Genomic DNA, 13,492 nt, shown 5'->3' with positions numbered 1-13,492 from the left:
GTACCACTCTTACATACTTCTCTGACACTCCAGACTTCCTCATACAATACCACAACTCCTTTCTAGGCACCCTGTCATATGCTTTCTCTAAATCCACAAAGACACAATGCAACTCCTTCTGACATTCTCTGTACTTCTCCATCAACACTCTCAGAGCAAACATTGCATCAGTAGTGCTCTTTCATAGGTTCATAGGTAGGTACTAGGCTATCGGCCCAAGGGCCTACATAAGCCTAGCCAGCAAGGTACCATAGCTTACGCCACCCAAGAAAGTTATTTTCCTGTGCCACTGTCCAGCAGAGACACAGAATTGATCCCCGGGGTGTATTTCCTATTTCCCATCCACTCATCAAGATTTTTCTTGAAGAGTGCTAATGAAGAACTTTGCTTGACATAGATGGGTAGCTTGTTCCAGAGTATAGGAAGTCTCTGGGACAGGAATCTATCCCTCCAGTGTGTCCTGTTTATTGTGGTGACAAGGTTTACGTCCCTAGAGCATGTAGCTTGAAGGGATTGGGATTTCTTTAGGTGTAGCATGTCCAACAGCTCTGGGTTTGACATAGCTTTATATGTTAGGCAAAGATCACCTCGGAGTAGGCGATATGCTACGGAGTAAAGCTGGAGTTTTTTGAGGCAGTCAGTGTAGGGCATTTGTTTGAGGCCAGTAATCTTCTTTGTGAGGTACTTCTGTGGCCTTTCCAGCTGCTGCAGATGTCTTGTGAGGTACAATCCAAAAGGGGCGTTGTACTCTATAATGGGTCTAATGAGTGACGAGTAGAGAGGAACAATGACCTCTTTTTTCCTGGATGAGAATCCTTTTATGATGAGGTGTGCCACATAGAAGGACTTCCTGACTACTGTGGCGATGTGACTATCAAAGGAGAGACTACTGTCCACCTGAATCCCAAGGTCTCTTATCACGCATTCAGTGTTAAGTAGATTGCTGCCTATGTGGTAGTTCATGGGTACAGAGTTTTTACCAAAGGGGATGACACTGCACTTTTTGGCATTGAGCTTGAGGCCATGGCTCTGACACCAGGCATCTGTCTCAGTGAGGCCCTTCTGTAGGATGTCCACATCATTTGGGGACTTGACTATGGCTCCTAGTTTGCCGTCATCTGTGAACTTCATCAGCCAGAGGCCTTCTGTGTTAGCCTGTACTTCAGAGAAGTAGATACCAAACAGGAGAGATCCCAGGACAGAACCCTGTGGCACTCCACTTGTCACTGCCTTGAGGTCAGATTTGGAGTCTGCAACTTTTACAGTGTGGGTTTTGTCAGTGAGCCAGTTGGCAACCCATCTTGTGACGTAGGGATTTATACCTAGTTTAGTGAGTTTAGCTATAATTCCAGAATGGGGGATGGCGTTGAAAGCCTTGGCGAGGTCAAGATAGGCTGTGTGAACCACCTTACCCTCATCTACAGCTTTGGTGACTGCTTCAAAGAAGTTGATCAGGTTCAGGAGGCATGATCTGCCTTTCACAAACCCGAACTGGGTGGGATCCAGATTTTGGAGGTTACCAATGTCTTTGTTTATGAGTTCCATGATGATATGTTCCATGGCCTTGCAGACCAGGCTCATCAGGCTAATAGGTCAATAGTTCCCGGGATCAGTGGTGGCTCCCCCTTTGTGGAGTGGGATAACTGTTGCTGTGTGCCATTCAGTGGGCACAAAGCCTGATGCGAGGCTATTATTGAACATGGTGCTTAAGTGGGGAGCCAGTTCATTCTGAAGTTTGTGTAAAACGCAGCCTGGGATGTTGTCTGGTCCCATGGATGCTGTGTTTTTGGCTTTAGAGAGTGCAGCTTTTATCTGCGTAGTTGTGATTACAGGGACGCTGCATTCTTCCTGTATAGATATGGGCCCTTTAGGGGCATGAAACCATACTGCTGATCACTAATCATCACCACCCTTCTTAACCTAGCTTCCACTACTCTTTCCCATAACTTCATGCTGTGACTGATCAATTTAATCCCTCTGTAGTTACTACAGCTCTGCACATCACCCTTATTCTTAAAAATCGGTACCAAAACGCTAGATAAAGACTAAAATAAAGGGGGAACAAAGGCTCAAAAATAGGAACATATTTTAATTATTGCTCTTATAAAGTTACAAACTTGCTTAAATAAAAGATGTATATAATTGTTTAGTAACTTCACTCTCCAGTGACTGGGAACAAAACAAACATGAAGGAGTAAGGGACCAAAAAATAAATACCTGGATATTTTTTTAAGTGTTGTATTTTGGATGTAAAATTTTTCCTCCAACACCATTTGCATATAGTACAGCAAGTTTGAAACATTAGATGGAGTCACTGTTTTACATCAAAAATATATAAAAAATAATATAGTAATAAAAAAATAAGTAAGTAATCAAACAAGTTGATGTTGCATGCTTTTTCTATTCCTCAGGAAAAATGTTCAGCTGTACACAAATGCCTGCTTTGAGCAGGCGTGTTTAATATATTTTTTGGTGTGCAGCAAGATTTTTGTAATTAGTTTATGTGTAGCATGAGATGAAAAAGGTTGAAAATCGCTGCCATAAGTCATTAAATGGACCTGGCTCTGAAAGAAGGAGCCGTCAGGAACAGTCAGTAAGTCTGACATTAACTGAAGTTTTGCAGTAATTCTAAATAGAAAACAACACAAAAATGGTGCTATAATCCTACATGAGCAGAAAGAAGAGGTGACAGAATTCTTAGACAGCTAAGGGAAAAGAAGAAAAAGGGCAGAGGTGGCTAACTAGAATGTAAGCAGGATCGAGAGGAAAATGAACTATGAGGCAGGCATTCACAATAGTCTCATTTCAAGCCAACAACACAAACAGGCTTCTCATGTCCATTGTCACTGTTTTTTTGGGAAACTAGTTGCTGGAAAGATAGCAAAGTCTTTTTATTATATATTACAGATTGCTGAATTTCTTCTATTAAAGCTCTGTCACCTACCTCCCCACAGTCTGGGAAGCAAATCAAGCACCTACCTGGTATTATATACACATTTTCCCTGCTACAGTTTATTAGCACTATATGCAGGATGATATTTTTTAAGTCTTACGCTCTTTTTACTCTACAGGATCTGTGCATATTCATTCGGTGCCTCATCTTGGAAAGAATTGCATTTTGACTAAAATGCTTATGAAGTACATTTACCTAGCAGTCATTTTACATACCATAAAATATATTCCTCATGTCCTACCAGATCTCCCCAGCAAGGAACAGTTTCTTTTCTTTGTTTCCTCATCAACAAACCTTTATTTGCCTCTTAAACATGCCTCTGTGATACAATATGCAGAGGACTCTGCCCTTATATGTGCATCCTCCTCCCTACAGAACCTCCACATCATAACTCAAGATTCACGTCTATCTGTAGAAACATGTCTTACCAACTTTCAACTTATTCTAAACCCCAATAAAACTAAAGCTCTTCTCTTTTACTCCTCAAGAATTCCTTCTTCTTACTTAACTTTCAACTAAAAAGTCTAAAAATAAAACCATTATTGCCCCAGTAACATGTACAAAACTGTTAGGCATTGAAATTGACAATAATCTGAAATTGACATTCACATTGCAAACTATTAAAAAGGTTCACAAGAAAATAGGTCTTCTTTACAGAAACAGGCAGTTCCTAACTAGATCCAGAAAAGCTACTTTTGCCCATACCTACCTCCTGTCAACTGTCTTATATGCCTCTCCAGTACTAACCAACCTCCGCAAAACTGACCTTACCAAACTTGAATCATGCTACAATAAAATTGCCAAATTTGCTACTGATGCATCACATAGGTCACATAACTGCACTGCTCTTAAACAACTTAGCTGGCTAGAACTTCCTCAATTGCTTCTTTATAAGCAACTTATCTTTGCCCACAAAATCTTAAACCAGCCAGATAAAATCCCTGCTCTCAACAATATTATACAACCATATACCTCTGTGAGACCCCATACGCTTTAGTAACAAAGTTATGTTAAAGACCACCAAAGCTAACTCAGCTGGTGAATCCCTCTTTTCAAATGTTATTCCTACTGTGGAACAAACTTCCTCTAACTGCTCCTTAGCATAATTTAAAACGCTCCCAAATTCTTACTTTATAGAAAACTGGCTTTGTTCTTGTTATCATCCTGGATAATTCTTAGCTCATTATATCTATATACATCTGTCATAGTTGTTCCTGTCACACTATATGACTCATTCTCTTCCCTCATTCTATACTTACTTGCCTTATTCGTGTTCAAATACAACTATAATTTTTGTTATTGTATTCACCAGATGTTGTATTACCATTTTTCTGTTACTGTTGTAATGATATGCTACTTGAGCTACTTTTGTATTATTTATCTTATCAACATGTTGTCTACTGTTTACTGGAGCTTATCTCCCCGGGCCTCTGCTGAAAAAGGGCATGTGTCCAGTCAGACTTTCCCGGTAAACAAATGTGAAATAAAATAAATAAACAGTTATGACAAACTTGTGCAATATGCAGGCATGGTTCACCTTCATTTGCGCATCATTGGTTCTCCACTCCAACTTCTTTAGTAACATCCAACATTTACTAATACATACTAGGGGGGGCCCCCACTTAATTTTTGCATGTATGGATACCTTAATTCCCCATCTTTATTCCTTTCATGTTTGGATTACATTTAATCTCACTATAATTAACGTGCCTTAAACCATGTACAAGGCACACAAATAAACAATAAACATTACACCAAAGATGAGAATGAAGAACACACTATTGTAACACAGAACTATATAGTAATGAACAATCTGAAAAAAAAGGAAAATACATAAAAAAGAAGCCAAAAGATTGTTCAAAATATGAAAAAACTACATACATTTTTCATACATCAGTGACCCAAAGAGAGAACTACTTTGGATAATAATGGTAACAGCAAGGAATGCCATAACCAAAAAAAAATGGAAAAGAGCCAACAAGCCAAGATTAAAGGAAGTGAAATAGTTAGTGGAAAGGTTAAGGAAAGACAATTCTATTAGTAAAACATCTAAACAGCTTTGCTTCCTTTAATTGTAATCATAGATAGAGCAACAAAGGAGAACCTGTGGGGGTCACATGAGTGTATTTTAAGTGGTTCATGCTTATTACCTGTTAACGCTGAATTTGATTTTGCTTTAATGTGATCATGTCTTCAGTGCCTTTAATAAAATTTGTATTTAACTTTAGCTGCTATTTTTGATGAGAATTCGGATCACAGAAATCAGGCAGTACTTTTTGAAAATGATTCATTTCTGCTTAACAAATTTGTTGTCATATTATTTCTAGATTCACTGGCCAGCATCTCATCGTAGACAGAATGAATGCAGAATGGCAGGAAAAGGACGTTATGTAAGTAACTTAAAATAATCAAGTTTGTTGCATGCTGCTTACCCACATAGAGATATACTGAATGAAAAGGGGGAGCGTTTAGTCTTACACATAGTACATTCACTGTGCAGAGCCAAACATAATGGAAGTATGTTGGAAAGAACTTTAGTATCTGATGATATGAAGAAAGAACGATATATAATCTGCAGAGAAAATAAGCAGTTCATCAAGGACATGTGCATTAACAGTCAAAATGTGTAGAAGTTTACAATGCAGACATGCAGATATTCTTTGGCATGGACTGCTGGTTAAGATGTGCAGCAGTGAAGCATGTCAAATCCTGAGTTACACTTCACCTCCTTCTCTTCGGTGACTTACTTATCAAATATTTACTGAATAAAACAGTTTTCTTTTACTTAGTCTTGTATGCTGTTTTTCTCTTTTCATGCTGTCAGTATTGTAGCTTGTATGCAATGAGACACACAGTGAAGCAGTGCAAACGTTATTTTAGGTTTGCTTTGGGTTTTGTTGGAAAACTGCAAATACTGTTGTTGTACTGCACTACATATGGGGCACATTTAATGCAGACACCAAGCTGACATCTGAAATAGCAAACAGTATTCTGTTGGATGATGCTGATTTGGATTTTTGGTTTATAGATATAAACGTTAAATACTAATGAAAATTTTCTTGGGCAAGTTCATCTTAAATGGTCTACTGGCTGGGAAGTTGTAAACCTTCTTGTTTCAGGTAGCCTGGTCAGGAAAGAAATACAAACTATAAAGGAAGCCGTCATTTCTAGCCACTGCCTGGCTATCTATACATTCTACACATATGATGATTATTGACAATAAAAGAACCCAGTACCTAAGTAACCACTTTCTCACTTAGTATGGGCGCTAACAGGCATTGAGTTTAATGGAGTCTTATACCTCAAATAACAAAAAGTATCACCCAGTATCCCAAGTGACCACTCTCTCAATTAGTCTGGTACTGACAGGCACTAGGTTTACTGGTGGTTGATACCAATTGTCCCAGTGTCTCCCAAGTGATCACTTTCTAACTCAATTTGGGCACTGAATGAAGCCAAGTTTACTGATGTCTGATACCTAAAATAAAGAAAATTGTCTTCCTGTCGCCCAAGTGACCACTAATCTGCTCTCCATTAAGAAAACCCAGATGTGAATTAATCTTCTAATTTTTATTTGTCCTACCCATTCCACCGCTGTCAGTACTAACCATCTAATTAAACCCACATTCATAACTCACACTGGCTTTCCCTATCGCCTTGCTAAGTTCATTTGGTCTGAATAGCTAAGCATTCAACCTGTCAAGTTAGACTTACCAATTTTTTTCTGATTGCTGTTCTCAATGGAAAGTCACAACTGGCATGATTTCTACTTATGTACCTGCAGTAACAAGGTTGCATATGGTCTTTCTCTTTTAAGTTTTGTGATGTGAGGACTGGTCCAGTCACAGGGTCTATATTATATGAGCGACCGTTCCGATGTTGGAATCATAGATTGTCGACATCATATGATCGAACGTCGGAAAGGTCGAAGATGAAAGTCAATGGCTTTTCACGTGCAGAATGGGAAATTTTCCCTTTCTGCACTGAAGTGCGTTCTCGGAGTTGGTATATTTAAGTAGGGGGGTGGGGGGTGCAGGGGGCCTTGCACCCCTGCTCAGAACAGTAAGGTAAGTTTTTTTTTTTATTATTTTATTATATAGTCGATGTTTTGAACTTCGCTCATATGAGTTCACTCATGTTAGGTTCGAAGTTTTGAAACTTCGACTATATAATATAGACCCCATTCACAGCAGTGGATGCAAAAAATGCTTCTAAATGAAAGGTTTGTTGAGTGGAAGGCTCAGCCATTTGTTTTCATCCTGTTGAAATTTCACAGATGTTTAACTCAATGACATGGAAGGAAACCCTATCTCCCAGTGTCATTTTCCCTATATCTGGTCACTGACATTTGTACTGTTTAAGACTAAAACAAAAATATGTCAGCACTTAAGTATCATTTCCCTTTTCTTCATTCTTCATAGATTCCTCTAAATTCCACTAAATCTCTAATCAAAATAAACACTTCGCAATTACACTGAACTCACTACTGTCCCAGTATTAGCTTTCCCAGTTTGGGGCACTATAGATCGCTCTATTCAGGATTTTCACCTAGTATTTAAAATGAAACAAATATCATTGTTTTCTGGTTTGCTTGTGACCCCCCCCCCCCCCCCGCTATGGAGACTTTCATGATGGCAGCACCCTGTAAGGCTGTGGCTACTCTGACTCTCGTGCAATTCATGTTCCTTTTGTGACTTGTCAGTGTATTGTCTGTTTTTGTGAGCTGTTTTTTGGTGGGTTGGATGTTCGGATGTACGGTATCCACAATCATGTTATTTTTCAGCTTAATCAGGAGGTTTTTGCCATGTTTTTAAAGATAATAACTGTGCGGTGGTAGAGGAATGAACTCCGCTCGTACTACAGGACACAAGTAACCAACGAAAGATGGATAATTCCAAAACAGAAGTTGTTGAATCCAAGATACTATTTTATTTTATTGAAACCAAGTTGGGCGCTTTCGGCTGTACCCCAGCCTTCATCCAAACAAATAAAACACCTGAGCAACGTGGTATATATACACACACACACTAATATACCTTGTGATAATCAGTTAATTAATAAATCATTAAAAAAGGCGCCAATGTTTTAAAGAGACAAAGAACTCAATAACATGTAAACACTCTCCTACACTTAATAAAACAAAGAACCTACAAGGAACAATAAATAAGGAATAAAATGTAAAATAATTAAAAAATCATCCATTGAATAAATGTCCCAAAATTCAAAAACTTTAGTCTAATGTATACAAACCGTATAAATTGGACATCAACATACAAATAGTGTTGTTTGAAAGTCAAAATGGAACATAAGTCAATGATACATGTATATATGTATATATATATGTACTAATGTGTAAACCACAGCTAGTCCTTCTAATAAATATGGACTATCATAGAAGTAAAATATATACAAAATATGTTGAGTGTAATGAATAAAAATATATATTGAATGAAAATAGTGAATGAAAATCGTGACCAAGACATCTGATATAACTGGTGGGAAATTATTCCAAAGCTAAAAAAGGTTTTATACTTATGAAATCATTGAGGCCAGGTGGTCTCGTGGAATCTGTTAAAATTTGCCATTTACTTTCGCACGATGCCAATTTCATTTTCCAATCCTCCAAAGGGGGTAATATCCACCTGTTCTATGATGGAAAATAAAAGCTATGATCTTCTCCCTTTTCCATAATGTGCCTGTACAATGCATTTTGTTGTCGTGCTTCCTTATTCTATATAGGTGTTAAGTAAATACGTCTATTGAGCTGCCTCTCTGTTTTACCCACATAATGAGCATTACATTTGATGCAGACAGCCAAATAAACCACCTGTTTAGTTTTGCAATTTCCCCTTATGCATCTGATAGTGGTGTGGCAGACATCATCGAGTCTTATACTCTTGTTGTTATTAATATATTTGCATTGTTTGCAGTTTCCACATTTGACCGTGCCTGTGAAGGTAGCTGAATGTGTATGCGTGTGGTCACCCTTCTCTAGTAATGCTTTCAAGTTGGGAGCTGTTTTGTATACACATCTCGGTTTGTTACCCAAGACCTGGTCCTTGTCAATGACCGTCAAGATGTTCCAATACCTTTCCAAGATATCTTTGATAATGTATATACTAGGGGAATACATGAGAACACATACCCTACCCAGTGATAGATCGTGTGTATCATCTTTAATGGATGGTTGGTAGGTACCTAATAGTGGAGGATATTTTTTATCCCATTGATTGTATACATAATTAATGACTTCAGTGACCATGTTTTCAGGGTAAGATCTTTTGTTGAACATGTCTTTAATTGTTCCAAGTTCGGATTCCAAAATATGAATATTGGACGACATCCTGGCCACACGAATGCATTGTCCCTTTAACACATTGTGGAATACATGGGGTGGGTGATTGCTGCTGTAGTGAACATAGTCATTCGAAAAAGTTGGTTTTCTGTAGGTTCTAGAAGTAAATCCACTTTCATTTTTACTCAGAAGAACGTCTAAATAAGAGATTTCTCGATGACTGTACTCATACGTGAATTGAAGGAACTCCACTGTGTGGTTGAGGTAAATCATAAATTCCTTGAGTCTCTCTACAGATGCTTTCCACAAAATGAATATATCGTCAAGGTATCTGACGTACAGGGCAATGTCCTTAAAAAAGGAACTCTTGAAAACACATTCAGATTCCCACTCTGCCATGACCAGGTTCGCGAAGATGGGGGCACAAGCTGCTCCCATCGCCGCTCCCCTGGTCTGCCTAAAGTATTCTCCTTGGAATAAGATGTAATTGTGGTCCAACACGAGTGACATCATGTCACATATGAGACTGATTTTCTCCCATGGGTAGTCCGTAAATTTCCTGAGACTTCTTTCAAAATATTCCAAACCTTCAGTCCTAGGTATACATGAGAACAGGTCGACCACATCCACTGTCAAAAATATCAAATTGGTGTCCCACACATCCTTGGTGATGACTCCCAAGAATCTCCAAGAATCTTTGATGATATGTGGAATGTGGTCGTAGGTCTTCTTGAGCCATCCATCAATAAGTTGACCTACTTTGAAAGATTTGGACCTTGAACCTGATACAATGGGACGAAAGGGGGGTTGTTCAAGAGATTTGTGTATCTTGGGGATACCCACCATTTTGGCCAACACTGGATGATCTACTTTCAAGAAGGAATAAGTCTCGTTAGAGATCCTATTATCTATAAGGTATTCCTCAATGATGAGGTCAATGCTCTTGTGACCAATGTTGACCTGATTCAAGGAGATGTGTTCATAGTTCCCTGAATTGTGTAAGATGTTGTGTATCTCCAAATTGTATTCATCGGTAGAGAATACAACAGCCCCCCCACCCTTGTCAGGTTTCATGACCCTGATGTCCTTGTTGGTAATGAGGTCTAGTAGGCTTTGTCTCTCCAAAATGGTGAGATTATCGGGTTCACTATGTCTCTTGTGTGCCTTGTTGTTGTGTGTCCAATATATGTCGTTACAAACCAATTGTTCATAATTGTGCACGTGTGGGTTGGAAACAGGTATGAAGGTGCTTTTTTTGGTAAGAGTAGTGCCAGCTATGCCCTTAACCATAGTGTTCGAGTCGGGATGTTTATCGAATTGTAAAGCCAAATTCAGCTTCCTACAATATTTCTTAATTTCTTTAATACAATCCAATAAATTCCATCCCCTCGTGGGTATGAATTTCATACCTTTACTTAAGAGACCAGCACATGTATGGTTGATGTCCATAGTCGTGCAATTGAACACCTTGGACCCATCATGTGTGATAATTCTAGGGTGAGAGTCATAGTCATGTGATGTCGTCGGGTTCACATTCTGTTTAGGGATATAACTGTTAACTGACGGTGTGGGGTCCTCAACTGTAGTAATGTTGTATGACTCATACACGTTCAGTATCTTGGTTTTGTGCCCCTCCATGCTGGATAAAACCTTCCCCCCTGAAAATTTTCTTCCTTATGTGATTTATTCCGTTCATTCCTCCTAGATGGGTATCTATTGTGTGTGACTGTGTCCTTGTGTCTTGGCCAAATGTATGCCCTGTCATTTTTATAAGCCTGTACAAAATCAGGCAGAACAAACCAAGTGAAAACGAAACCGGAAAGAAAGCAGTCCACCAGACACCTAGAATCCCAAGTAAATTGAAGACACTTCTTGAGAAATCCTTTGAACGCAACTTTATTTTAAAATACAAATAAAAGCGTTTTCGCTGCTGTTTAGTACAAGCAGCTTCTTCAGAAAACACTAGTTCAATGCATCATAAAGCACCCGGCAGTAAGTGCTGGTTTAAAGGCGTGTACATCATGACATCACTCCTGCACAGGTGAACAATTAGCGCTGCTTTTAAAACCAGTAGGGCAGTATTATGATTAGTATAAAAATACTAAAGACCTTATTAAAAGAAAATCAAGCTAACAAACAAAGAATATATGAATATATTATCCATGCTTGAAATAATATTTCCCTTCAAAAGGTAATTCAAAACATAAGAATATTAAAATTAATCACAGTAAATGGCTTCGTAAGCAACATACCTCTCAAAATTTATAAAACACAGGAGAAAAAAATATACATTGTTATATTAAATTAAATTAAATTAATGAGCTCAACAACAATGAATTAATGGTAAGAGAGACCTGACACTGTAATTGATTATTAATCTAGTTACTTAATATAACTTCTCATCTTTAGCACCACTGATATATTGCAGTTGTCATTAAGGCCAGGATTATGAAAGGCATTTAGTTTTATCTGCCATTCTAATTCACGGAGTTCTAAAAGAAGAGACAACGGGCCCCCCCTGATACTCATGGGGATGTGGTCAATCCCCATGAAAACAAACTTATGATCTGGAAAGTTTGCTACATGTCTCGCAAGGGCATTTTCCTGTTTGTCATTCCTCATGGCATAGACGTGCTCGTAAATACGTTGCCGCAGTTTTCGGTCCGTCTTGCCTATGTAAAATGCAGGACATGTATTGCAAAACGCTCCATATATAACTGATTTTGTGTTACAGCTGATAGTATGTTTGATGTGGTATTTAACATCATTAACTATAAAGGAAAGCCCTACTCTGACTAAGTGGCACCAATTACAAGCACCGCAAATCACGGTGCCCTTACATTTATTAAAATTTAATTCAGGCTTAGACTGCAACAGTTCTTTTAAATTCCTTCCTTTTCGAAACACAACTCTGGGAAAAGGTCCCAGCTTTTCAAATAAGAGTACATCATTCCTAATAAATTCCCAGTTTTTATTCAGGATACTACATATTTTCCTGGTGTCGTTATTAAAAGTTGTAATAAAACTGGTGGTGAAACTAGATCTAAGTGAGAGACTTGCCCTAACACTGGCCAGTGCATGGATGTGGTCATCACCGATGGAATTGAGACCCAAAATTGGTGAATCTGGTACTTGTTCAATACATTGTCTGAGGAGTGGTTTATAAAAGCCACCCGCTAACTTCAATTCAATTTCAGTAGTGATCTCATCAATGAGTGTAGTCGGGTAACCCCTGTTCACAAATTGATTTTTCAGAAACTCACATTCATCACTAAAGGTCTCTACTGAGTTACACATACGGGCTGCTCTCACATATTGACCCTTTACAATTGCCCTCTTTTGTCTGAAGGGATGTTGACTAGTGAAATGCAGTAGGGAGTTACAATATGTTGTTTTCCTGAACACTTTAGATATGTAGGTCAAGCTAGAGTAGTCCTTGCTGAGCTTTACATCTAGATAATCAATCTCTACATCGGAGAAATTAGATGTAAACCTCAAAAAAGTAGTCGTGTCGTTCATGAACGCGACTAAAGACTCCGCTTCAGAGCTGTTACCTTTTAACAAAATGAAAACATCGTCCAGGTAACGTGTGTAGAAACGGATCTGATCCATAAATCTGGTGTTGTTAATAATGTTTTTAGACTCCCAAAAAGCCATGAACATGTTGGCTACACTGGCTCCACATGGGGAGCCCATGGCTATGCCTTGTTTTTGCAAAAAGATTTTTTCATTAAAGGTAAAAAAGTTGGAATCTAGGACAATATCTAACAATTCAGTTACCAGACTGACTTCATTTTTTGTAGCTCCCAAATCTCTTAACTGCAATCCAACCCACTCAGAGGCCTCAAGATGGGGAATAGATGTGTAAAGGTCCACGACATCAATAGTTAGGAAGTTGTACTCTACATTAAATGGGATGTCATTGATACTGCTAAGAAAATTCCAGGAATCCTTACAGATAGAGGGGATTCTCTTTAAGTACTTTAGCAGAATGTGGTCAATGAGTTTAGAACAGTTGTAGGTCATCGAAAACCTGCCATCTATCAATGCCCTCATCGGAGGGTTCTCAAGATTCTTATGAATCTTGGGTATACCGAACATCATGGGGACCCTAGGGAAGGAAATGTCCAGAAAGTTATACATTTCAACAGGTGTTTGGCAGCTCGACTAGCTGCCTGTGTCTCCCCAATATGTTGCATCATCCTGAGATGCAACATATTGGGGAGACACAGGCAGCTAGTCGA

General features: G+C 38.6%; 1 protein-coding gene across 3 annotated transcripts in view; it reads left to right on the top strand.

Moving 5' to 3' along the window:
* Nucleotides 1-13,492, top strand: part of LOC122808957 (semaphorin-3F-like) — a 961,051-nt gene that overhangs the window by 662,713 nt on the left and 284,846 nt on the right. For all 3 annotated transcript variants that reach the window (XM_044080116.1, XM_044080115.1, XM_044080117.1), the window contains one exon: nt 5,281-5,343. In XM_044080116.1, coding sequence (XP_043936051.1) covers nt 5,281-5,343 — 63 coding nt within the window. The remainder of the gene's footprint in view (nt 1-5,280; nt 5,344-13,492) is intronic.

Source organism: Protopterus annectens, chromosome 8.part0, assembly GCF_019279795.1.
Source record: "Protopterus annectens isolate FY-2018-M chromosome 8.part0, PAN1.0, whole genome shotgun sequence".
Taxonomy (NCBI): Eukaryota; Metazoa; Chordata; order Ceratodontiformes; family Protopteridae; genus Protopterus; species Protopterus annectens.
Note: the sequence above shows the minus strand (reverse complement) of the source record. Positions and strands in the feature narration are given on the sequence as shown.